This window comes from Primulina eburnea, chromosome 9 (assembly GCF_022965805.1).
Source record: "Primulina eburnea isolate SZY01 chromosome 9, ASM2296580v1, whole genome shotgun sequence".
Taxonomy (NCBI): domain Eukaryota; kingdom Viridiplantae; phylum Streptophyta; class Magnoliopsida; order Lamiales; family Gesneriaceae; genus Primulina; species Primulina eburnea.
Genome location: NC_133109.1, coordinates 13654636 through 13681061, shown reverse-complemented (window position 1 = coordinate 13681061; position 26426 = coordinate 13654636). Strand labels below are relative to the sequence as shown.

General features: G+C 38.9%; 1 protein-coding gene and 1 long non-coding RNA gene across 5 annotated transcripts; one reads left to right on the top strand and one right to left on the bottom strand.

The window, feature by feature from the left end:
• Nucleotides 1-5923: 5923 nt before the first annotated feature.
• LOC140841285 (uncharacterized) lies at nt 5924-25582 on the top strand. Of its 4 annotated transcripts, none has more exons than XM_073208585.1 (5): nt 5924-6461; nt 7663-7749; nt 7858-7984; nt 24878-24976; nt 25295-25582. In XM_073208585.1, exons 1-4 carry the CDS (start codon nt 6235-6237, stop codon nt 24926-24928), a joined length of 492 nt encoding a protein of 163 aa, XP_073064686.1. In that variant the 5' UTR covers nt 5924-6234; the 3' UTR covers nt 24929-24976; nt 25295-25582. The 4 variants fall into 4 exon arrangements, with proteins under 4 accessions (XP_073064686.1, XP_073064685.1, XP_073064684.1 ...); XM_073208584.1 differs by having other exon boundaries at nt 5924-6533; XM_073208583.1 differs by having other exon boundaries at nt 7663-7984.
• On the bottom strand, nt 22908-24871 carry LOC140841287 (uncharacterized). Its single transcript, XR_012120115.1, has 2 exons — nt 24203-24871; nt 22908-23246 (listed from the first exon to the last, which is right to left on the bottom strand). It is a non-coding gene; the product is annotated as an uncharacterized lncRNA (long non-coding RNA).
• Nucleotides 25583-26426: the final 844 nt, after the last annotated feature.

The window sequence follows — 26426 nt, the reverse complement described above, 5'->3', positions numbered from 1 at the left end:
AAAATTTTTGGTTGCAAATGTTTTATCCACAACAATTGTAAAAAATCATCTGATTGGATTTGATGCTAAGTCGGATGAGGATATATTTCTTAGATATTTTCCAATTAGCAAAACTTATAAAGTATTTAACAAACAAAATCTAAATGTTGAAGAATCCGTTCATATTGTGTTTGATGAAGCAGTGTTGACTGACCAACCAACTGATACAGCTACACTGGACAATCGATTGAAGAAATCAGTCTGGAAAATGAAAGTGAGGATGAAGTTCATATCAACAAAAGAACACTTAAAGTCCCAAAACATGAGATGTTTGAACAACCAGTTGGACACGATGATACAGTTGGCCAGTTTTTTTATACACAAAGATATGATGAGATCCAAACTGATGCCAACCAGCTGATGTTAACTCAACTGAAGCCAACCCAATTGATTCAGCTCCACTCAACAACAATGATGAACCTTCTTACAAATGGAACAAGAACCATCCACCTAGATCGGTAATAGGTAACCCAACTTCCCTTATAAGAACCATATGGCATATGATCAATCATTTTTTACATACTACGTTTATTTCTAATATTGAACCTAAAAAGATTGATGAATCTTTAACTGATAGTAGCTGGATTGATGCTATGCAAGAAGAGCTCAATCAGTTTAGTAAAAATCATGCCTGAGACTTTGTTCCATGATCTTCTTATTAATCAGTTATAGGTATAGGATGAGTGTACATGAACAAACTAAATGAAGATAGAATTGTAGTGAGGAATAAAGCAAAACTAGTTGCCAAAGGATTCAGGCAAGAACAAGTAATTGATTAGGATGAAACATAAGCACCAGTAGCTAGACTAAAAGCCATGCATATACTTTGTAAATCATGACTTAGTGTATGAGCAGTTTTTCTTTAACTTTGAAACTTGGTAAGTATTCTTGAAACATGATAACTTTGGTAACTTGGTAACCTCTGCTCAACTGATTTTCATCTCTATTTATAGATTTCAAACTGCAACAGTCACAAACTTAAGAAAAAGAATTGTTCCAAGTAATGTAGTCGTTGATGCGTCTTTTGTCCAGGTCATCATTCCTGACATCCATACAAAAATTTAATGCAGTTGATTCTGGATGTGTCATCAACGTACGGAAAAACTAATCCAAAAATCAATTTATCCTTCTGGTGTAAACTAATATCCTTGAGATTGAATGATGATAATTAATAAAATGATTAGAGTGTTAAGATACATTTCAGTTTAGGTCTGAGTTAGTTTTACTTTGAATAGTCCAGTTTATGTAAACAAGATTAGCTTATGGACAGTCAGTTCCATTTGGAGTTCAATTTAGCTTAGATAAGTTTTGCGTGGTTTGGAGTTCAGTTTCATCTTAGATCTGTTTTGCCTTAATTATTTTTTAATACCAAAACATAAATGTTATGTTCCAACAATGCTTCTCAATCTTATCTTCTCCAAATCCAAATTCAAGAAGATCTACCAGAGGTTCCCCTAATCTATGTGGATGAAGTTGTCACATCATTGTCACAATTCTACTTTGATCAATCCAAAATGGACCCCTCCTCCCCTCATGCTTCAAGACAAAACATTTGGGATGGAATGAGTTCGTAAGGAAGTTGAGGCTCAATTCCAACCACCCCGACTGGCACATAAATAAAATCAGATCCTGGTCTTTATCTTGAGAAGTTGACCAGCTTGAAGATGGTTGTTTAAAGTGCAGAGTAGGCACAAAAATAGATGTTGGCTTAACAACGGCCGGAAGATCCACAAATTTCAGCAACTGGCCCAACCGCAAATACTCAAGAATAAATCTCCTCTATTCTTCCTCTCCATAAGCTACAACTTCAATCAGGCTCTCCGATTCTTGAAGAAGATTCTCCATCTATATCAACTTAAACGTCTTTTCTGAGTTCGATGATAAATTATCTAAAGTTCTACTCGATATAGTTCAAATGGAAATCAATAATCTCTCCACAATTGTCAATAATGTAGAGATCAAGTAGTTTGCTCATACCGTTTCTTCTGAAAATTTTTGGAGAGATGTTCTATGTGATCTTGGTTTTCTAAACAAGAACTTCATGCTTTTCACCGCTGATCTAGCCACAACCAAGAGTTAGATTGTTAATTTGGGTATAAATCTATGAGGTCAAATAACTCGATCTCAACAATACATGGACACCCAGTCCGATCATCTCCAAACCGCCATTGGCAGTCAGCTGCAAGAAATTATTGATCATATACAACATGTTGATATAAAAAGGGGAAGTATTAGATTACAAAAGGCTAGAAGAGCAGAAAAGATGTGATGAAAGGGCTAAATTTGAATAAGACAAGAGGTGGTCTGAAAAAGATATGAGAAGAAGTGGAGGCAATGTCGATTCGAGCACTAGAAGATGATTTTGTTTTGAACTTGCAGGTGTAATAGGCTCTCAAATTTTACGCACCTCTAACGTTTTCAATTCATTAACTCAACGAAATAAAAACAATTTTTCTTTAAATCTCAATTATGGTATATTTTTCTGATTAATCGTATAGATTTACAGCTTCGTTTCATTATCACCAAAAAAAAGAAGTTGTTAGAATATTTCTATTACCCTTAAGTTTTGGTGACTTTTTGTTTCAGAATCTAGTCTTTTTCTTTTACCGTTGGATAAATTCAGGCATTTCAATCCGTTCGAGAGTTCAAGCCGTTATGTCAAGAAGTCAAACCGCAATTTTTATTGAACTCCAGCTACAAGAGATCATCTAACAAAACTGGTGTGAAGATTCAAACCGTCTCATTCCTACCACATTACAAACGACATTTTTGAGAATTTCAAGGAGGATATTGCAAGTCAACCCATTTAGACGAATGCTGCAAATGAAAATATTACACAGTATCCTACCAACCCGAAGTGAAAGAAAGTTACCTACTTGGTCTACGATCTATCAGTTTTTCAATAGCATGGACATAAAGTCGTAAAAGCAAGAAGAACATTAAAGATCATTTAATGATACATACGACGATTGAAAAAGACTTGTTCATTTTGTCGGAAAACAGTACATATGATTGTTGAAAAGCAAAATGATTGCTGGAGCTTTTCAACTATAAATATGCAGAACACTCAAAGTGAAGAACATCGAAACTCTGATCAATCAAGTTTTCTAGCCACTGAATTAAAAATCATACAGTCTATATTTTCAGAACGTTTGAGAAAATTTAACAGTTTACATTTTAGACTGCTCAACAAAGCAAACACTTACCATATTAATTCAGATCTTCAAGGATCAACCTGTGTTACCTCAACCAAGTCAAATCATTATCAAATTGACCGTTGGGTCAACATTATTTATTGTATTGTCTCGTTAACTAAGGGTTATTAAACATTCAAGCCTTGTAAAACGATCACCAAGAGTTTCAGTTTAGGTTGTTTATTAGTCCTGACTGAAGAGGGCTGTTATAAGACATTGTAAAAAAAATCTTTTAGTGAAAATATTGCTAATTGGAAGAAGGGGTATGATATATGAGTTTTATCACTGAACATTTAAAAAAAACTTTATGCCATATACTTATGCAATTTACATTTCTTTACATTCAAGTTTTCTGACCTTTTCTTGTTATACTGTCAACCTTTTATCGCTAGTCAAATTGGACCGTTTCCACACTTACTCTATTTTAAAGTGGTTCAGTAAAGCTAGTCATTCAAGAATAGTTCTTAATTACTTAAAAATTGTTAAACACAGTTTAAAGTTCAAAGAATTTTTTTAAAATAGTTTATTCACTCTCCGTATAAACACAACTCAATCCCAACAATAATATTATGTGTGTATAACGTAAAATTATATTAATATTTTACTAACATGAGGCGGGGGAGTGCCGCAAAAAAATATTTTACTTCCCTCTCTCCAAAATAGCGTAGGAACCATTTGTTTTTAAAAAAATTTCCTCGCCTGTGTCAGTGGGGCATTAAAAATTTTGCATTTTTTCCCCGATCTTTCAAGAGGCGGTGCAGTGGATAATGATAATTTTTACTCTTTTCGCTATTATTTTCATTTTATATTTATAAGCTTCAAAAAACCCCTTAGTTGTGTTAGGATCAGAATAAATTTAGATAGGTGGTGAATAAAATATTTTAAAAATTTTCTAACTTGGAATTGTTTTTAATATTTTTTAGATTGTTAAGAAATATTCTCGAACTGCTAGTTTTTGTTGGACCATTAAAAAGTAAATAAGTGAAGAAATTGTTTGGCTTGACTGGTTATGAACTATATAATGCAATCAATAATTAACAAGAAACGACTTGAAAGTAATATGCAAGAATGTAAATGAGATATATATTTTTATGGATGCTTGGAGATAACGTTCTTATTTCACCTCTTCTTCTACTTATGAAGAATTCTACTATGGGACTTTGGTTTTACAATGCCTTGTGACAACTTACTTTAGTTATGACTTATCACTGTCTAAGCTGAAAATCTCAGTGATCACTTTATAAAATCTGGATGTATAAAAATCCTCGATTCACAAGAAAACAATATAAATTAAGCCAACAGTCAGCTTGACATCTTGAGTTGGTAATGTAGCACATAATGATATTTGGAGATCTGATATATTCTAATAGGTGTTTGTTAAGCGAGTACCTTGAAATTGAAAGCTTGAGTGTAATCAAATTTTTTGAAATATACAGGATTTGAGAAAGTAATCAAACAATTCAATTGGTTTCAATCTGTTCTGCTATTTGAAATCTTCATATATATAACTGAAAAGCTCCAACGATCGGATTTGCTTTTCAGCGATCATCCATACTGATATCCGACGTAATGGACATGTCGCTTTACATCTCCATACCTATCATTATATTTTCATTTAATGTTCCTTGTACTTTTGCAACTTGGAGGTCCCTTCTTTTCAAAAGGCTAACAGACCATGGATGAAATAGGCGATTTTATGTCATTTAGGAGTTGGTAGAAAATTGTGTAATCATTTTAAATATGACAATTTTTGAACGGCTTGACTTCCAGTATCCTTTTTTGAAATTACTCAAGTCTGTGACTGGTTGCAGCAGCGTTGGAGTTTCAATGGTTTGAGCATGCGTACTGCAAAAAGAACTTTGATCCGGTGAGTTTGACAGATGATATCTTGTAGCTAGAGTTCAGATAATATGTCGTTTGGTTTTCTTGCGAGAATGACTTGAATTTCTGATGTTATATCTGAATGATTTGAAATGAATTAAATGATAATTCAGTCGAAAACCTGAAATTATAATTAAAGAGCAGCTAAATCTAAAACAATTCGATGATGATATTTGTCAATCACAAAAACTGGTAATAGAAATATTCGATAATATAAATATTGCACCTATCATTATATTTTCATTTAATGTTCCTTGTACCTTTGTAACTTGGAGGTCCCTGCTTTTCAAAAAGCTAACAGACCATGGATGAAATAGGCGATTTTATGTCATTCAGGAGTTGGTAGAATACTGTGTAATCATTTTAAACATGACAATTTTTGAACGGCTTGACTTCCAGTATCCCTTTTGAAATTACTAAAGTCTGTGACCGGTTGCAACACCGTTGGAGTTTCAATGGTTTGAGCATGCATACAGAAAAAAGAACTTTGATCTGGTACGAATTTGGCAAATGATATCTTGTAGCTATAGTTCAGATGATATTTCGTTGGATTTTCGAATGACTTGAATTTATGATGTTATATCTGAACGATTTGAAATGATAATTCGGCCGAAAACCTGAAATTATAATTAAAGAGTAGCTAACACTAAAACAATTCAATGATGATATTTGTCATTCACAAAAACTTGTAATAGAAATATTCGGCAATAGAAATATTATAACATGTTGATAAAAAAATATTTAAAAATAAAATATTCTGATAAAAATTCCCAAAATCATCGATACTGTTAAATTTTGCAAGTCGTCTCTCTTTGTTTGTTTTTAGGGGAATGAAAAACAGTAATAAATGTTAAAAACCCTAACTGCCATGCTCTCTTCATTTCAATCAGGAAAAAGGCAATAATATTACACAATACTTAATTCACGAAGCACAAGCAGAAGCACAAGAGGAGGTGTTCTATTCAAATTCAAGCAGCTTCCGGTATAGATAAAATGACGGGTTTTTTTTATTGGAACGTGGGCTGCGATGATTAATACTCCCTTCAATTGCACTTGTAGCTACAGAATTCTATGCGCATTTGTCTGTGATTTGGAATTGAATGGATTAGTAATTATATAAATGATGGGCTGTAATGGATGTGTGTTGAGGTGGACAGATATCGAGCCGTGGATTCAAGACTATGACAGGATTCAGTCTATGGCAGTGAAACTCATCTACGCTCAGATTGGGTGCGCATTGATTGGATCGCTTGGAGCGTTCTTCAACGCCGTGCTGCTTGTGAATTTGGGGGTTTCTTTGTTCGCGCTCTTTGCCATTGAGAGCAGCAGCCAGAGCCTCGCTAGGACGTACGCTGTCCTCCTTTTCTGCTCCATATTTCTTGATGTTTTTTGGTTCATTCTCTTCTCTCGCGATATCTGGTACTTCCACCCATACATTTTTTTTTTCATTCTTTCTTTTATTTACTTGTTTTTCTTTTTAGTTATCTTGCTTTCACATTCTGTTGTAGAACGAGTCTCGGAATATCTGCACTATGTTGGTTCATAATCATCGTGCTTAAATATTGGCTCTTGTTGTTCCACCATTATGACCGCATAAAGATTAACATATAAGCTTTGAACCATGATGCCATAATGTCCGCTGATGTGAGTTGGTTCAGTACGTGAGCTGATGAGCATGATCATTGGTGTATTTTAGCGTGTTTTTTAGCATTGGTTTTGTTGAACGTGTGATGGTTATTTTTCAGAATTATAGTTTAAGATCCAAGCCCGTGACTAAGAACAAAATGCTTGGATTATAGGTCATGCTGATACGAGTTTACAATGTCCATCAGATTGTCTTCTATTTATCAAGGTTAACTGCCAAACGTTTTGGGTATCGGTGCTGCAAATGGCTTTTTACTTGTAATGTCAGATACTAATTTCAGTTTCCCGTGTTTATGGAGCTATAGGAATTTTATAAATTGGAGTTGTTTTCTTGTTCTTTTATCTAGGACGCTATTCATATTACTGGGTTGTGAGTTCAAAAGTTGATTCTTCATATTAACCGGGGGGCTTATTGTGAAAATTGTTTATCGATAATTGTATTCTACTTGCCCCCCGTATTTAGCATTTTGTTTCTTCAGAGAAATTTTCTGAAAGCTATTTCGCTTCCATTCGTGCGACTTTAGGATCCATTCATGGTTTCATATCAACTTTATTATATTTGCATAATCTAGTTATGCAGTGGTACCCTGTGATTATCGTTCACAAACTTGTGGGTGCCAAAATGTTGCTACATATGTTTGAAAGATTTTTTAATTCCTGACCGAGTATCCCCATAACTATTGCCATAGCTTGCCATTGATGTATATATCACAGCAGTCATGTCATAACATGATATGTTTAGAGGTGCTACTCATTCCGTGAAAGTGGTGGGTAGTGCCTCACAACCAATACCTGTATTGCATACACTGGATGCCTTTGTTTTCTAATAGAGCCATCCTATTAACCTACTTTGTCAATTATCTTATCCATTCGAGCTTTATTAGATTTATATATGTTGGTGCAGGCGCATGCCATCTGAGACATTTGGAACCTTTGTTACCTTTTCTGTGAAGCTCACCCTTACAATGCAAATCATTGGCTTTTCTGTAAGGTTATCATCTTCGTTGTTATGGCTACAGATGTACAGACTTGGTGTTTCCTACATAGACAACTCAAATTTACGAGATACAGACTCTGATTTGAGAAATAATTTTCTCAGTCCTCCAACTCCTTCAGTTGTTAGACGTCCTTCTGGTTCTGATGATGCTATTGGGGGCTCGATATATGATCCTGCATATTACTCGTCTCTTTTTGAGGATGGAAAAGATGAGAGTTACTTATGTGGGGTATGGTCTTGTCACTCTGTTTAATCTTGTTTAAACACACAATAGCCCAAGAACACATAAGTGAATGTTAGGAAGTTAAGCACTATCTGAACTTTTTGTTTCTAAATCTTGTTGGTCTTGAAAATGTGGATCAAGTTTGTGGACTCCCACAGTAGAGTGTTAATTCTATCGATTTGTTTTCTATAGAAGAAGAGAGATATTGAAGCGATAATTTTTATCATCCAAGATGGATGGGCTCAAAATAAGAGAACATTGTACTTGCAGTGATGTGCCACAGCCTACTGTACGGTGGAAATATTCTCCAGTTATTACAACTAGATGCAATTGATGCTGTGAAAATTAAATAGGTGAGATGAATTTGTATGTCTAATACATAGCTCCCCTATTTAGACCTAGATTAAATCGGTTGATTTTGGGGATGCTGGTCAAAACTAGCCCTATTAAGCTCTATCATAACTAGTTATTGCATTAGACTCCAAGTCTTGGATTTTGTGGTAACCTTCGTTCCATTGTGGATAATGAGCTAGAAGAAACTCTCTTGTGATTAAATTTCAAACAGTGTACATACTCTAACCACGGTGTAAGATGGTTGAGAACATAAAGAAGAATCTAATGTGGATTAGTTCACAATAGAAAAAGGGAGGAGGATCTGAAAACAACAAGATGATATGCTGGGGAAAGTTAGGTGGAGAGCAGGTGTGTCTGGGGGGTGATAGAGGCGTTGCCTGAGTTATTCTTAGTTGTTGGCAGTGTTTTTATTTGTTGTCGTATTGTGACACCCTGACCCGTAACGATAAAAATACAGCGGAATTTAAAATTTTCTTTCAAATGGAAGGAGTTTCAAAATACATTTCATAAAATGTTTACAAAATAAATACATGATCATTCAAATGATATACAAAATGCAAAACAATCATTCCTATGATCATGTCCCAAATGATAACAAAAACATCATCCTTCCAATCTTCGTATGCATATGACCTCTGACCACAGTCAACGTCCTGGTCTGTCGCTCTTATCTGCATCACATGAAAATAACTGAAATGAGTATAAAAAACTCAGCAAGTGGAACTCTACATAGCAATGATACATAGTATACTCTGTAAAACATGACTTGAAATCATAAATACCATCAACTCTGAAACATGAATACTGTAGCAATAACTGTAGCAATAAAATAGCAATAGATAGCAATACGATGATATTTCTCTTTTCTCTGGTTGGATTGATATCAATAGTATCTCTGACTGTGGTTGCAAATATCCCATCGATATATATCGATAACTGTGAGGGATAAAAGCCTATGGTTGTTGATCAACTAATTGCATGCAATGCTCTGACTATGATTCAATCAATCCAATAAAAACATTTGAATTCTCAATAGCATTTAAACAATCATTTTGGAAACTATATCTTTTCTCTTGTATTCCCTTTTTCAATAAATGAGACATACAATGCCTCCAATAGATAATCAATGGAATCAATATATAACAATGGATCAATTGAAGGGAATAACACTTTGAAACCTTTGAAATACAATACATATAACATCATGTGAGCAAAGGGATGAAATTCCACTTACAACCAATAGAACACCTCCAAACTATACTCTTGGTACACCACCTACAACAATAATCCATAAATAATACCAAAATCAACTCTATATCCAAAAATACAAGTCAAATAATCCATTAAACCAACCAATACATCAACCTATAGCATCTCATTACCAAAAACCATGATAGAACTCAACCAAAAACTTACCTAAGCTTCCTAGCACCAAGGAGAACCTCGATCTCAAGTCGAAAATCGAACTAGATCCACGAATCGAAGATAGGAAGCAAAAGAAAATGGAGAAAACCTTTGGAAGAAGAGAGGGAAATCGAAAATGGAGGAAAGGTAAGGTAGAAATGAAGTCAACTCAATCAAAAAGGTACTAAATAACTCGCCCATACCTCCACCGCGGGTGCGTCAACACAAGGGCCGCGGGTGCGCTGAGCTCACGGCACACCACAAAAATCCTGAACCACGAACACCGCGGGTGCGGCACTGTAAGCACCGCGGGTGCGGTGCACACCGCGGGTGCGGTCCTTGCACTACCGCGGGTGCGGCACTGTAAGCACCGCGGGTGCGGTCCTTGCACTACCGCGGGTGCGGTGATGCTACGGCCTCTCAAATCCAAAATCATGAACAGTACACCGCGGGGGCACTCCTCTAAGAGCGCGGGTGCACTCTTGCTACGGCAATGAACAAAACCAACGCAACTAAAATCGATCCGAAACTCTGAAACGAACAACCAACAACAACTAACACCTCAAGAACAATAATAACCAATAATACTATGGCCCAAAACACAACTCTAAACATCTAATCACATAACCCAAATAACAAACGAAACTTAAATCGTACCGTACACCGGGCTTGGCTATTACAATCTCCCCTCCTTAGAGGAATTTCGTCCGCGAAATTGACGTCACTGCACGAACAACTCAGGATACTTCTCTCTCATCTCATCCTCTGGTTCCCACGTAGCCTCTTCGATCAAATGGTTCCTCCAAAGGACTTTAACAATGCCGATCTCTTTGTTCCTCAAAACTCTAACTGTGCGATCCAGAATCTGAATCGGAATCTCTTGGTACGTCAAACTCGGCGTCAAGTCCAATGGTTCGTGGTGAAGAACATGGGAAGGATTCGCAACATACTTCCTGAGCATCGATACATGAAACACATTGTGAACTCTGTCAAGATCAGGCGGTAGGGCTAATCTGTAGGCTCGATCACCAACTCTGTCCAAAATCTCAAATGGACCAATAAACCTCGGACTCAACTTGCCCTTCTTGCCAAATCTCACCACACCCTTGAGAGGTGCAATCTTCAGAAACACGTGATCGCCAACCTCGAACTGCAAAGGCCTACGACGAACATCTGCATAGCTCTTCTGTCTCGATTGCGCAGTCTTCATCCTCTTTCTGATCACAGCAACAACATCGGCCGTCTGCTGGACCAATTCTGGTCCCAACATCTTCCTCTCACCAACCTCATCCCAATACAAGGGCGATCTGCACTTCCTGCCATAAAGTGCCTCATACGGTGCCATGCCAATCGTCGCCTGGTAGCTATTGTTGTACGTGAACTCCACAAGTGGCAATTTAGAATCCCAGCTACCAGAATAATCAATAGTACAAGCTCTGAGCATATCCTCAAGAATCTGAATGACTCTCTCTGACTGACCGTCGCTCTGAGGGTGATAAGCTGTACTGAACGCTAACCGTGATCCCATAGCTCTGTGCAGACTCTTCCAAAACTCGGAGGTAAATCTAGGATCACGATCAGACACGATCGACACAGGGACACCATGAAGTCTAACAATCTCTGCAATATAATCCTCGGCATACTGATTCATGGAGTACGTCGTCTTGACTGGGAGAAAGTGCGCTGACTTGGTCAACCGATCAACAATGACCCAAATGGAATTATAACGTTTCTGCACTCTGGGAAGACCAGTCACGAAATCCATCGTAATGTGCTCCCACTTCCACTGAGGAATCGGCAAAGATAGCAATGTCCCAGCAGGTCTCTGATGCTCAATCTTCACCTGCTGACAAGTAAGGCACTGAGAAATAAACAAAGCAATATCTTTCTTCATACCTGGCCACCAGTAGAGTCGACGAAGATCCTGATACATCTTCGTACTGCCTGGATGAATCGAATATGGCGCGGTATGAGCCTCTGTCAGAATGTCTCGTCGAATATCATCGCCAATAGGAACACAAATACGGCCTCTGAAAGTCACCAAACCATCACCATTCGAACCAAACTCTGAGTTACCCCTCTCTTCAGCTCTAGCTCTCAACTCTGACAACTGCAAATCAGTCGCCTGCTCTCTACGGATCCTGTCCGTCAAAGTAGTCCGAATGACCAACGCTGAAAGGCGAGCAATGGTTCCCGGAACTACCAAAGAAATATCCTCTCGCTGCAAATCCATCAACAATGGCCTCTGAATCAAAGAACTCAAAGAAGCACTCGATTTGCGACTCAACGCATCTGCCACAACGTTCGCCTTCCCTGGGTGGTAACTGATAGTCACATCATAATCTTTGACAAGCTCTAACCACCTCCTCTGTCGCATATTGAGCTCTTTCTGAGAGAACAGATACTTCAAACTCTTGTGGTCTGTGAAGATCTCACACTTTTCGCCATACAAGTAATGTCTCCAAATCTTCAGGGCGAAAACCACAGCTGCTAGTTCCAAATCGTGCGTCGGATAATTCCTCTCGTAATCCTTCAACTGGCGAGAAGCATAGGCAATGACCTTACCTCGCTGCATCAACACTGCACCAAGGCCTCTCTTCGACGCATCGGTATAGACAACAAAATCCTCAGAACCACTGGGCAATGAAAGAACAGGAGCTGTCGTCAATCTATCCTTCAGCTCTTGGAATGCACTCTGGCAATCGATGGACCACTCGAACTTCACAGTCTTCCTCGTCAGATTGGACAATGGCAGGGCAATCTTGGAAAAATCTGAAATGAAACGACGATAATAACCCGCCAAACCAAGGAAACTGCGTACCTCTGAAACAGTAGAAGGAATAGGCCAATTCTGAATCGCCTCTATCTTCAATGGATCAACAGCAATGCCATCCCTCGAAACAACATGGCCTAGGAAAGAAATCTGATCCAGCCAAAACTCACACTTCTTCAGCTTGGCAAACAGCCTCTTCTCTCGCAACAACTGAAGAACCACTCTGAGATGCTCTGCATGAAGCTCTCTGGTCTTGGAATAGATCAAGATATTGTCGATAAAGACAATGACGAAGCTATCCAGATAAGGCTTGAACACACGGTTCATCAGATCCATAAAGACTGAAGGGGCATTGGTCAGACCAAAAGACATAACCATAAACTCATAGTGATCGTACCTGGTCCGGAACGCTGTCTTAGGGATATCGGACTCCCTAACCTTCAACTGATAGTAGCCAGACCGAAGATCAATCTTCGAAAAGACAGTGGCACCATGGAGCTGGTCAAATAGGTCGTCAATCCGTGGCAACGGATACTTGTTCTTGACAGTCACTTTGTTGAGCTCTCTGTAGTCGATACACAGACGCAAAGAACCATCCTTCTTCTTGACAAAAAGGACCGGAGCTCCCCAAGGCGAAGAACTCGGTCGAATGAAACCCTTGTCCACTAGATCCTGCAATTGCGCCTTCAACTCCTTCATCTCGGTAGGGGCCATCCTGTACGGAGCCTTAGAAATAGAAACCGTACCTGGAGCTAAATCGATCGAAAACTCAACATCCCTATCCGGCGGCAAACCCGGAACATCATCCTCAAACACATCAGCAAACTCCCTCACAACATCGATATCATCAATATTCAACTTAATCAGTCTATCCACATCCACAATAGAAGCCATAAACACATCACAACCTCTACACATCAACTTCTCAGCCTCAAGACAAGAAATAAAAGGAAGGACCAGCGAAGTACCTGTGCTGGCGAGAACTCCTCCCTGGCCATCATCTGCAAAAGTCACCTTCTTAGCAACACAATCGATAACTGCACGGTAAGTCGAAAGCCAATCCATGCCAAGAATAACATCAAAGCCAACCATAGGGATAACAATCAAATCAGCGAAGACAACTCGCTCCTCAATACGAACAGGGCACGCAAACACAATCGATGTCGGGCACAACACGTCCCCCGAAGGCAAAACAACACTAAGCTGGAGGGGAAGAACAGAAGGAACTATACCCAAAGATCTCAAAAACAATTCAGACATAAAAGAATGAGTAGCACCAGTATCTATCAAAGTCGTAGCTACTCTGCCTGAAATCAAAATAGTACTAGAGATCAATGAAGAATCATGATTAATACCTTCCTTGGTCATCGTAAAGATACGACCCTGCACCTTCCCTTGGCTAGCTCCTCGTGGACAATCTCTAGCAACGTGGCCTGCCGTGCCACAACGATAGCAAGAATGAGTGCCAAATCTGCACTCTCCTCGATGATGCTTGCCACACTTAGGACACAGTGGCTTCTCGGGATCAACTGGAACTGACGGTGGTCTAGGACTCGACTCCATCTTGCCCTTGCCCTTGAAACGATCCCTGCCCCTCTGATTCGAGCCTTGGCCTCTCTGAGCAACAGCTTGGTGCCTCTCCTGCCTCTCTCTAGTGATGTCCTTCTCGTCTTGCTCGGCCAACAAAGCTTTGGACACGATCTCCTTGAAAGTCACGGCCTTGGACATGTTGATATCACGACGAATCTCAGCTCTAAGGCCTCGAATGAAATGAGCGCCTTTGTCTTTGTCATTGGAAGCAATGTAAGGAGCAAACAAGCAACCCTCCTCAAACTTGAGAATATACTGACCGACATCCAAGCTCCCCTGTCGAAGCTCCAAGAAATCCGTAACCTTCCTCGTTCGAAGTGCGTCGGGAAAATACTTGTCATAGAACAAGTCTGTGAACTCTGACCACTTCAATGTCGCAACATCAACTCCAACTTTCGTCGCATTCCACCAAATGCGGGCAGCCTTAACCAACATGAAAACGGCACAGCTGATCCTGTCTTTGTCCTCGTACTGGAGGTGATCGAAGATCGCCTCTAAAGCCTTGACCCACTCGACAGCAACTAAAGGATCGGTGCTACCTGCGAATTCCGGTGGATCCATTCTCTTGAAAGCAGAAAAGACGGCATCAGTGCCAACAGCCTGAGCAACTGGAACTCTACCTTGGCCTCTACCCTGTCCTGTTCCTTGCAATCGAAGCAGCTGCTGAATCTGCTCACTATGGACCTTGGCCTGCTCCTTAAGCAACTTGCCGAACTCATCGACAACTCTAGAAGAAGAACTATCCTCACTCTCTGCTGCTTTCCTCTTAGGTGGCATACTCTACAATTGCTCACAAGACACCAATCAATAGATAACAATGAATAAATAGATGCAAAGAAAACATACCCGGACAGTTGAAAGTAGACGAAGTCATATGCATTGGTCCGAAGAACACCGCTCTGATACCACTAAATGTGACACCCTGACCCGTAACGATAAAAATACAGTGGAATTTAAAATTTTCTTTCAAATGGAAGGAGTTTCAAAATACATTTCATAAAATGTTTACAAAATAAATACATGATCATTCAAATGATATACAAAATGCAAAACAATCATTCCTATGATCATGTCCCAAATGATAACAAAAACATCATCCTTCCAATCTTCGTATGCATATGACCTCTGACCACAGTCAACGTCCTGGTCTGTCGCTCTTATCTGCATCACATGAAAATAACTGAAATGAGTATAAAAAACTCAGCAAGTGGAACTCTACATAGCAATGATACATAGTATACTCTGTAAAACATGACTTGAAATCATAAATACCATCAACTCTGAAACATGAATACTGTAACAATAACTGTAGCAATAACATAGCAATAGATAGCAATACGATGGTATTTCTCTTTTCTCTGGTTGGATTGATATCAATAGTATCTCTGACTGTGGTTGCAAATATCTCATCGATATAAATCGATAACTGTGAGGGATAAAAGCCTATGGTTGTTGATCAACTAATTGCATGCAATGCTCTGACTATGATTCAATCAATCCAATAAAAACATTTGAATTCTCAATAGCATTTAAACAATCACTTTGGAAACTATATCTTTTCTCTTGTATTCCCTTTTTCAATAAATGAGACATACAATGCCTCCAATAGATAATCAATGGAATCTTTTTTTTTTTTTGATAGGAAACATTAATATATTATATTAAAACAATGTTACAACAAAGGCTTGGATAAGTAATCCACCGCCAAATTACAATAACGATAAGAAAGCCTAGCAACTAATCATCTTAAGCAATGAATTCTTTATCCCAAGAACAATAAAAACTCAATACAATATCAAACGAGAATGAATTTCCAGTCTCTCACTAAATCCGAAACCCTTAGGTGAGAATATTGTTCCAAATTTGAAGCCCACGCTGCAATCCTTATCTTTATTTTTTCCCATACTTGCTCGACGGAATCCTCAACATCCTCGAAGATTCTTTTGTTCCTTTCCAACCACAAGGACCAAAATATGAAATGTATAATAAGGTGCCAGAAGTCGCTGGTTTTTTTTTGGTTTGACTCCCCGAACCCGAGTAGAACAAGTCCGTAGCGTGTCTCGGAGCCACCCATTGCAAGCCCAACTCTTTTAAGACTTTCGACCAAATGACAGTAGAAAATGGACAATGCAAGAGTAAATGGTCCTGGTCCTCTTCATCACTTCGGCATAAGCAACACCATTGCGGCTTCAATACACATTCCTTCCACCTCTTCTGCACCGAGTCGCACGTAGGAAGTTTACCCAATGCCACGATCCACGAGAACATCTTAACCTTCTGTGGGACTTGTACTTTCCAGATATTATTAGAAATACAAGAGGAATGGAAATTAGAGTGAGTAAAAAACGAGTTGTAAAAGGAACTGACAGAAAACAACCCCGAGGAATCACCCAACCATACTCTGTAATCCTCTACCCCCATCTGCAATCTAACACACTGTAACACAGTCATCAACTCAGTAAATTCCTCGAACTCCCTCTCACTAAGATCTCTTCTAAATCTAACATCCCAAACTATTGACGAAGAATTCCCAACGCTAACAACCTGGAAGAATCGATTGATTAGCTTATTGGTATCAACTGAAATGCGAAACAGAGAAGGGAATCTAAATTTGAAAGAAATCTCACCCTCCCAAACATCCTCCCAAAAGCGAATATTATTCCCCTGCCTAGGCACTAGCCTAATAAGTTGATGAAAAGACTGATAAGACCGAGAGATGCACTTCCAAGGGCTTCTGTAAGTCACTTTGACCGCCAACCCCAAATCCCACCCATTATCCTGAGTCCCGTATATGCTCTTGATAATTGCCTTCCACAAATTTCCACTATCCATCGATCCTCTCCACCACCATTTCCCAAGTAAGGCCTTATTTCTTAGGCAAATATCTCCCAAACCTAATCCGCCTTTGTCCTTAGGTTTGCACACTTGCTTCCATCCGACGACATGACAATGTTTCTCGCCGTCACCACCATCCCACAAAAAATCCCTCATCAATTTCTCCATCAATGCAGCCACCTTCTTCGGAACTTTAAACAATGACATGAAATAAGAAGGCATCGCACAAAGCACGCTCTTAATCAAAATAAGCCGACCACCCCTTGATAAGAAAGCTTTTTTCCAAGTAGCCAATTTCTTGGACATCTTGGTGAGAACCGGTTCCCAAAAGACCAGGTTGGTTGGATTGCCCCCCAATGGCAACCCTAAGTACTTGATAGGCCAATTCTCCTTTTTGCATCCACTAGACAAGGCCAAATCATCTACTTCTTCTTCCGAACAATTCAATCCCAAAACCACACTTTTCCCTAAATTAATCTTCAACCCAGAATATTTTCCAAATCGTTTGATAATCTCTACCAAAGCCAACAAATCATTTTTTGAATTACCGAAGAACAACGTATCATCTGCAAATTGAAGATGCGATATACCAACCTTCTCCTTACCAACTTCGAATCCCTCAATTAAATTCTCCCTCCTTGCCTTGTCCACCATCCTCCCCAATCCATCAACCACTAGATTAAATAAAAACGGTGATAGCGGATCCCCTTGTCTTAATCCTCTTCCCCCTTTGATTTTCCCACACGGTTTCCCATTAATAAAGATTGAGAAAGATACATTTGACACACATCCCCTCATCCATCGTCTCCATCTCTCCCCAAATCCTTTCCTTCGAAGAACAAGATCCAGAAACCTCCAATCGACATTGTCATACGCCTTTTCCAAGTCTATTTTCAGCACCATACCTTTCTTTTTTTTCCGACGATATTCTTCCACAATTTCATTAGCTATTAGGCAACAATCCAATATATGTCTTCCTTTAATAAAGGCACTTTGATTTTCCGCGATCGTTTTCCCCAAAATTCCTTTCATTCTGTTCGTTAGTACCTTTGCCAATATTTTATACAAGCTCGTAATCAAACTTATCGGTCTAAAATCATTTATCTTCCTCGCATCATTTTTCTTTGGAATAAGACATAAGTAAGTCTCATTAGTAATCCCATTAACAATTCCATCTTTGTAGAATTCCGCAAAAACTTTCAACAAATCCACTCGCACCGTATCCCAGTTACTTTGAAAGAATGCCATCGTAAAACCATCCGGCCCTGGTGCTTTTGAACCATCACTGTGAAAAACTGCTCGTTTGATCTCGTCCTCATCGAAAGATTTTTCCAGCTCCTCAGCCTCAACTTGATGTAAAGGGGACCACTCCAAACCATCTAGACCCCTTTCCACCTCCTCAACACTAAATCCATCACTATCCGATTCCCTAAACAAATACCCATAGAACCCTAAGATTTCATGTTCGATTTGTTTTGCATCTGTGACCACCCTTCCGTCATCCAATTCCACTTTCTCTATCAAAGATCTACTCCTTCTGTGATTGAGCAATGAGTGGAAGAATTTCGAATTTTGATCCCCCTGCTTTAGCCACTTAATTTTCGCTTTTTGGCTACTGATCTGAAATTGTTTAAAGGCTACTGTTTCCAACTCACACCTCAAATCCTTCCTCTCCTGGTTCAAATCTTCCGACCAACTACCTCGTGTCTCAATCCCATCCAACCGATCTATCTTGTTGGTCAACTCATTGAACTTGACCCCCACGTCTCCAAACACTTCTTTATTCCAAACCGATATTTTTTTTTGTATGTTTCAATTTTTGCATGAATTTATACCCTTCCCACCCCTGGTATACCCCATCCGTCCACCACATTCTGACTTGATCTTTAAATTGACGATGTGATAACCAAGCATTTTCAAATCTAAAGGGTGAAGGTCCCCATTTCAGCTTGGTATCATCCAGTAAAACAGGACAGTGATCCGATGTGATTCTCGGTAACATTGTTTGTCTAACCGTAGAGAATAAATCACTCCAACCTCCTGAGAAAAAGAATCTATCCAGACGACAACAAATTGGCACCGCTCTGAAATTAGACCAAGTGAACTTCCCATTGATTAACGGTGGATCATGGAGCTCCAACTCTTCCACCAACGCATTGAAACATGACATACTAGTAGTTACTGATTGGCTATTCAATTTCTCCCCTACATTCCTCACCACATTGAAATCACCCCCTAAACACCAATTATTTCCACAAAGCGTTTTCAATCCCGCTAGTTCATCCCAAAAGTTCTCTCGAAGCGTCGGTGTAACTGGGCCATAAATTGCTGAAAACCACCACGTAACCCCTTTATTTTGTTTGATTTCAATTGAGACAGAGAACTCCCCAATCAAATTATTAAGGACGATAATCTCGCGAGGATCCCACAACACAAGAATGCCTCCTGAACTTCCAACCGATGGCAAACACACCCATTCAACAAATCTAGATTTCCACACGCTTGCAACGAATTTCCTATCGATTATTTCACGCTTTGTTTCCAGAAGAACCACAATGTCCGGTTTTTCATGCCTAATAACTGTCTTGACCAACTGTCTTCTTCTCACTGCCCCACCTCCTCTGATATTCCACGAGAATAGCTTCATAAATTAACGCTAAAACCCCTCGACTGACTTCCTGTATCGTCGTTTGAGTCACAAAGAATTCTTTTTTCCTCATCCTCAGAATTAACAGAATGCCTGCTATCCCTTTTAATCCTCTGCTCATCACACTCAATTCCTGTATCCACCCTTCCTTCACAATTTTCCTCCCCCACCACAGCCATTGGTAGTACATCTCTCTCGTAATCAGGCTTACCATCAACCCGGCTTAGCCCCCCTCCTAAAAAACCACTAGAAATACCCAAAACTGGAAATGAAGAAGGAAGAACAGATTGAACTGAAGAGGAATGAGATAGATTAGAATTTTGAATACGATGAAGTACCTGTCCCACATTAGGCATCGATTTTTCTGGTGTATTAGGCTTTGAGTTGTTACCTTCCTCCGATGAGAAAAACCCCGCCAAGTCTACTGGTTCAGCTTCTTCAGCTTCAACAGATTCTTCATAGTAGAGTGAGCTGTTACTCTCTGATTCGGAGTAATAAATTTCCGCTTCCTTCATTTCATCTTCTGGGACATCAGTATCATTTCCCTGTAAATCTTCCAAATGATCATCCAAGTTCGGCCGATGGTCTCCCCCGATATTTATATCCACCACTGGCTTCCCCACCGACACAATTGACTCTTGCATCTCCTTATCACCCATCTTTCCTCTTCTGCAGTACGTTTTCCAAAATCTATTCATCTTAGTGCTAAACCTCTCATTATCGATCGAAGAACCGTGGCCACCCTCCTGCTGCTTATTCATGGATTCAATAGAACCTGCTCTGAATTTTGTTGCAGCTTTTGGATCGATATTGCTCAAAATAGTGGTCACTTTTCCCCCTTGTGAATGTTGCATTGTAGATGGAGCTTTATCTGGAATTTTTGTCTTTTCCTTTGATATATGGAACCCACTTGTAACTTCCAGCTTCTGTCCTGAACCTGCTGATTCATCTCTGACCTTTATGTCTTCCGTGAATTTTTCTTGTCCTTGTTTTGCATCTAATATAGCTTTTCCTTTAGGCTGCTTGCTATTTAATACCTCCTGTGCAAGAAGATTCCTGTAAATGTTATTATTTCCCCATCCCGCCATCATTTTTTTCCCATTCACTAAGACTTGAGCGTATGTCTGCCTTTCGTATTTCTCATAACCATTGATGTCAAAGGATTCCACCCTAATACTGATTCCTATGTTCCTCCCTTCCATTGGTATATTCATCTTAGTATGAATAAAGCCTCCTTGAGTACCTTTCACCTTTATCTTCGCTGCCCCGAGAACCCTGAGATGTAGAGTGTCAACGCTGATAGCCAACAATTCCCCGCATTGCTCACGAATCAGTTGGAACGTAGCAGGAAACCATAGATCCCAAGGCACCCCACTAATCCAAATCCAGCTATTACAGCATCTTTCCATCGGGTCCTGCATGTTAACATCTTCAGACCAGCCTTCGAATTCCAAGGTCACTCCGTAATCAAAAAATCCTCTTTTCAAATTGACGAAATAGGAGAACTCAGCCGCATTGGAAGACCACCATAGTGCTTTATTTGCTTGAAAAGGAAGTAGCTCAATTTTCCTTTGTGTTTCTTTCCCAAGCACTCTTTCGATTAATTCCCAAGAAGAATTAACTCTATCTCTGGTTACTATGATTGCCTCATTCCAGTTCTTCTTCGTTCTCACCTTATCGCAATCTTCCGGCACTCTAGTCGTTTCCAAGTTAACATTCCTCCCCTGAAAATTCATCTGTTGCTGATGAAGCTTCGGCTTCAATTTTTCTGCACCTGGAACACGATTAAAACTCGGATTCCCCTTGTAGAAATTCCCTGCCATCAACTTGTCCAGTGCATTTGTAATCTTTATCCACCCCTCTAAATTAAAACCACTAGGAACAATCGTAGACTGTCTTCTTCCATGAATATTGTACTTGGATAGCTCTATAAATCTTCCACGTTTATTATCAAAAACCTGTGTCGTGATAACCGCATTCTTGCCTCTAAACCTTCGAAAGTCCGAGCCTGACTGATACGAATCAGTGTACTCCCTGAATCTTTGACTAATCCATCGCGCCTCATCACACTCGAAGTCCAGCATGTAGCTGGTTTTCCTTGTGCGCTCTGACCACCAAATCGACCGACCCACATTACCCAATCTCAGGGAGAAAGTTTTAAACTCAATCTTTACCGTTTCTTCAAAAATACGTATCTTTGGATCATAGAAATCATGCCGCCGATTCCTGGAATAGCTCGGAATCATCTCGGCGCTGAACCGGCAGCCGTGCTCCGGTACCGACCAGCGCTAATACCGATCGACGAAGGAGAATGACTAAGGATTAAGATGGAATATTGGTGACGAACGAGAAAGCGGGGTGCACAAGGGAGAGAGCATTTTCAAAAAATTCTCTCTCTAGGGCTCAAAATTGTTAGACTCGCTATAATCAATGGAATCAATACATAACAATGGATCAATTGAAGGGAATAACACTTTGAAACCTTTGAAATACAATACATGTAACATCATGTGAGCAAAGGGATGAAATTCCACTTACAACCAATAGAACACCTCCAAACTATACTCTTGGTACACCACCTACAACAATAATCCATAAATAATACCAAAATCAACTCTATATCCAAAAATACAAGTCAAATAATCCATCAAACCAACCAATACATCAACCTATAGCATCTCATTACCAAAAACCATGATAGAACTCAACCAAAAACTTACCTAAGCTTCCTAGCACCAAGGAGAACCTCGATCTCAAGTCGAAAATCGAACTAGATCCACGAATCGAAGATAGGAAGCAAAAGAAAATGGAGAAAACCCTTGGAAGAAGAGAGGGAAATCGAAAATGGAGGAAAGGTAAGGTAGAAATGAAGTCAACTCAATCAAAAAGGTACTAAATAACTCGCCCATACCTCCACCGCGGGTGCGTCAACACAAGGGCCGCGGGTGCGCTGAGCTCACGGCACACCACAAAAATCCTGAACCACGAACACCGCGGGTGCGGCACTGTAAGCACCGCGGGTGCGGTCCTTGCACTACCGCGGGTGCGGTGATGCTACGGCCTCCCAAATCCAAAATCATGAACAGTACACCGCGGGGGCACTCCTCTAAGAGCGCGGGTGCACTCTTGCTACGGCAATGAACAAAACCAACGCAACTAAAATCGATCCGAAACTCTGAAACGAACAACCAACAACAACTAACACCTCAAGAACAATAATAACCAATAATACTATGGCCCAAAACACAACTCTAAACATCTAATCACATAACCCAAATAACAAACGAAACTTAAATCGTACCGTACACCGGGCTCGGCTATTACACGTATGATGCTCCATCTGTTGATGTCTCTCTCTGTCTCTGTTTGTGTGTTTAGTTTCCATCTTCCACAAAATATTCCACTAATTTCACAACGACCGTGCGAATAAAAGATTCTGTTCAAAGTTCTAATTAACTATCAGTCTGCTAATGACAGTTGAAGTGGATAAACAACTATTATTTTCAGTATAAACTTATGTTGGTAGGACAGCTTTGACTTCCATGTCTTTTTCTTTCATATGGCTGTGAGCTTCAATTGCAATTTCAATCATGCACTGATATTAGATTAAAAGTTTTTAACTTCTGATTAGACACTACATAATCTAGTGTGCATTTTAAAATGGACTAAGATGCTGTATTCAGTGTTCTAAATGGCGGTCTAGGCGTAGACGGACAGCTTTGACTTTCATGTCTTTTTCTTTCATATGGGTGTGAGCTTCAATTGCAATTTCAGTCATGCACTGATATTAGATTAAAAGTTTTTAACTTCTGATTAGACACTACATAATCTAGTGTGCATTTTAAAATTGACTAAGATGCTGTATTCACTGTTCTAAATAGCGGTCGAGGCGTAGGCGGTCCTCGACCGCACCGCTTATGCATGAAGCGGGTGTTTTAGGCGGCCCAAGCTATACGGCGTTGGAGAGGCGGGTCGAGGCGGCGAGCAGGCGGCTCGAGGTGGGGCGAGGCGGCTCGAGGCGAGCGAGGCAGGCAGTCAAGATTTTTAGGTTGTCAACAATTTTAAAAACCTAGTCAACAATTTTAAAAATCTAGTTAAAATCAACTAATTTTAAATATTAAAACCCTAATACACCTCACTTTCTTTATTTTATTTTTGATTTTCATTCTCAACTCTTAACTCTCAACCACCACACACAATCCGCCCGCCGCCGCCTACTGCCGCCAGTAGTCAAAATGATGAGAGGATTATGGATGTAGTAGATGGTGCATGTAGATGATTTGGAAGATTAGTTATGTTTAGTCTACTACTTGTTCTAATGATGGATAATTGATTGAAACTTTGAAATTTAAACTTAGTTTTTTTGTAAAAATAATTATATTACTTTGTTAGCATAATAACATTAATATGATGATGAATCTTTATTAATTGCAAATTATCTAGATGATATTATATTTTGTGCTTAAACATTATTTAATTGCACATTTTATATAAAAATGATTATATTGCATGATTATCTATAAAAAAATTACTTAAAAAAACTCAACTGCCTAGGCACCGCCTGGGCGGCCGAGGCGGTAGGCGGTCACTGACCGCCTCGCCACCGCCTCCCGCCATTTACAACCTTGGCTGTATTACATAGATGCTTTAGATGGAGCTTAGTATGTCATAGTACTGGTGAACTTTTTAGGGTTCAGATATGAGAAGTGAGGCATTCAAAAATGAGGATGGAGATAGATGTGCGAACTATTATATTTAAATTGAAAAACTCCTACAATTGCACTATTATTGCCATCAAAACGACTCCACTGATGACTGAACATTGTAGGTAGATTCACATACATGAATCTTCTTTCTAGTACTTTGTCCTTTAGGGCCCATCGTTGTAGATCAGCCACATTCTTTTACAACCATTATTTTCAACATGAGCTTAGTTTGTCATCTTCTTCTTAGTTTATCGTACCAAGTAATATTCCTATTGCACAAATCTAAAGGCAAACGTGCTGAGGTGACCTGAACGATGTCCTTGTGTTTTTCCACGTGTGCCACCAGATGAGCGTGCATCTGTTTGTGTGATTAAACTCATTCGAATTATGCTCGCAATTAAACACGTGAAACAATTCCGTTGAATCATCGTCTTCATGTGAACTTGATGGTTGGATGACCTTCATAGTGTTTCTGCTGTCAGAAACAGCGTATAATTTTGATGCTTGAGTTGATGACCTGATTGTTTCACATAGTGGAGATGCAGTGATGCACTACTAATACTTGTATGTTGGACTCTTTCTGATTGCAGGGAGGTCAATGTCATGGCATTTCTGTGGTTGAGTCTGCGTCATCTGCTTAAACTTGTCAGATGAATCCATTCAAGGGCATTCCTTTTCATGTAAAAGATGTATGTTTCTTTGATTGATAACCCAAACAAATGGAACACCGTGTCTAGATTCTCTTATCACATTTTACCTGAAAAAAATACACATGGATGATATAAAAGAAAGGGAATAAAAGACAACTTAATGATCTTTGATTATTCTTAGTAATTTTTTTCATTAGCCATGTTCTTGAAAGAGAAGTAGTCATGAATGTTATTCGAAGTATTTTATTGTCTTGGTCCTATCATTTACAAGAAGATGATTTTCAGTTTTTGGTCAAAAGCTCATACTTATTAATGATTATACTACAATACATCTGATCAATGGAATGTTGGTTTCAGGTTGAGTATGTCATGAGAAAGTTCCATATGGTTTGATGATTGGAATTATTGTCCTACTTCTTCTGGCGATGCTCTTTTGTTTGGAATGGGGGAATTATATTTCGTTTTTTTTTTTTTTTGACATGGTTCATATAGGTGGCAAGATGTTGTACAGCGATAATGGACATTGTATTCTTTGTCTGAGGCTAAACATGCGAAAAAGATCCAGAGATCCTATCTTGTTTACTGTTTTGATCTTATGTTTTGAAGGAAAGTTAAACGTATGAAATCTCTTTCTTTGGATGGTTCTCTCGAGCTCCTATCTACCTACAAGTTTACTTAAAAAAAGTACATGTAGGTTAACTTTTTTTCTTTTGTTTAGAGGAAGAACATATTGGTTAATACGAGCTACAGGGTTTTTTATAAATAAAAAATTAAATATTAGAAATTTAAAAAATATAACCAAATTTTATAATAAATTGGGTCTGAAACCTTCCTCCTTGCATAATAAAATTACTAATATTAATGGACAATTTTTTTATTTAATATTTTGATTACAAATAATTGTGATTATATAAAAAAAAAAACTATAACAAAATAACTTAAACATTTATTTTTAGAATTGAATATATAAAATTCATCACGATTTATTAAAATATATTTTGAATACTCTGGATCTTCGTCGGATCTTGAGTTTTGAAATTCGCCAATCGCTCCAGCAGTTTTATTTATTTTTTTTTTCTGCTGCAAACCAATCTTGTAGGCATGTTACATGCTAAGTGTCTGGATTTAAATTAGTTCTTTGCTCACTGATGATTCTTTCACACACTGAAAATGCTGATTTAGAAGCAACACTTGAACTTTGAACAGCTTAGACATCTCTTGCGATTGCCGCTAACACTGGATACAGTTGAGAATTTACTTTCCACCAATCTAGAACATCAAAATTCTACGTAGTCTCAATTTATTGGCTTAGAAAAATTTGAATCTCATTATAATTTGTCGTTGTCACTTATTTTCCTTTGAACAAACTTTGAAAAAAATTTAGTGCTCCAATTTTGTCTTTTTCTGTCGGTGTTTCCTCCGACTGTCGACTTGATTCACATTTTTCACTAGCATATAAGTCAAAAATTCTTGACAAGAACGAATTATT

Excerpts from the sequence above, each read along its gene's own strand:
- LOC140841285 (XM_073208582.1), top strand. The coding sequence starts at position 6,235 with ATGATGGGCTGTAATGGATGTGTGTTGAGGTGGACAGATATCGAGCCG. Across the intron at positions 6,534-7,662 it reads CTCTTCTCTCGCGATATCTG|GCGCATGCCATCTGAGACAT; the intron begins GTACTTCCACCC and ends ATGTTGGTGCAG. Across the intron at positions 7,985-24,877 it reads ATGAGAGTTACTTATGTGGG|GGAGGTCAATGTCATGGCAT; the intron begins GTATGGTCTTGT and ends TTCTGATTGCAG.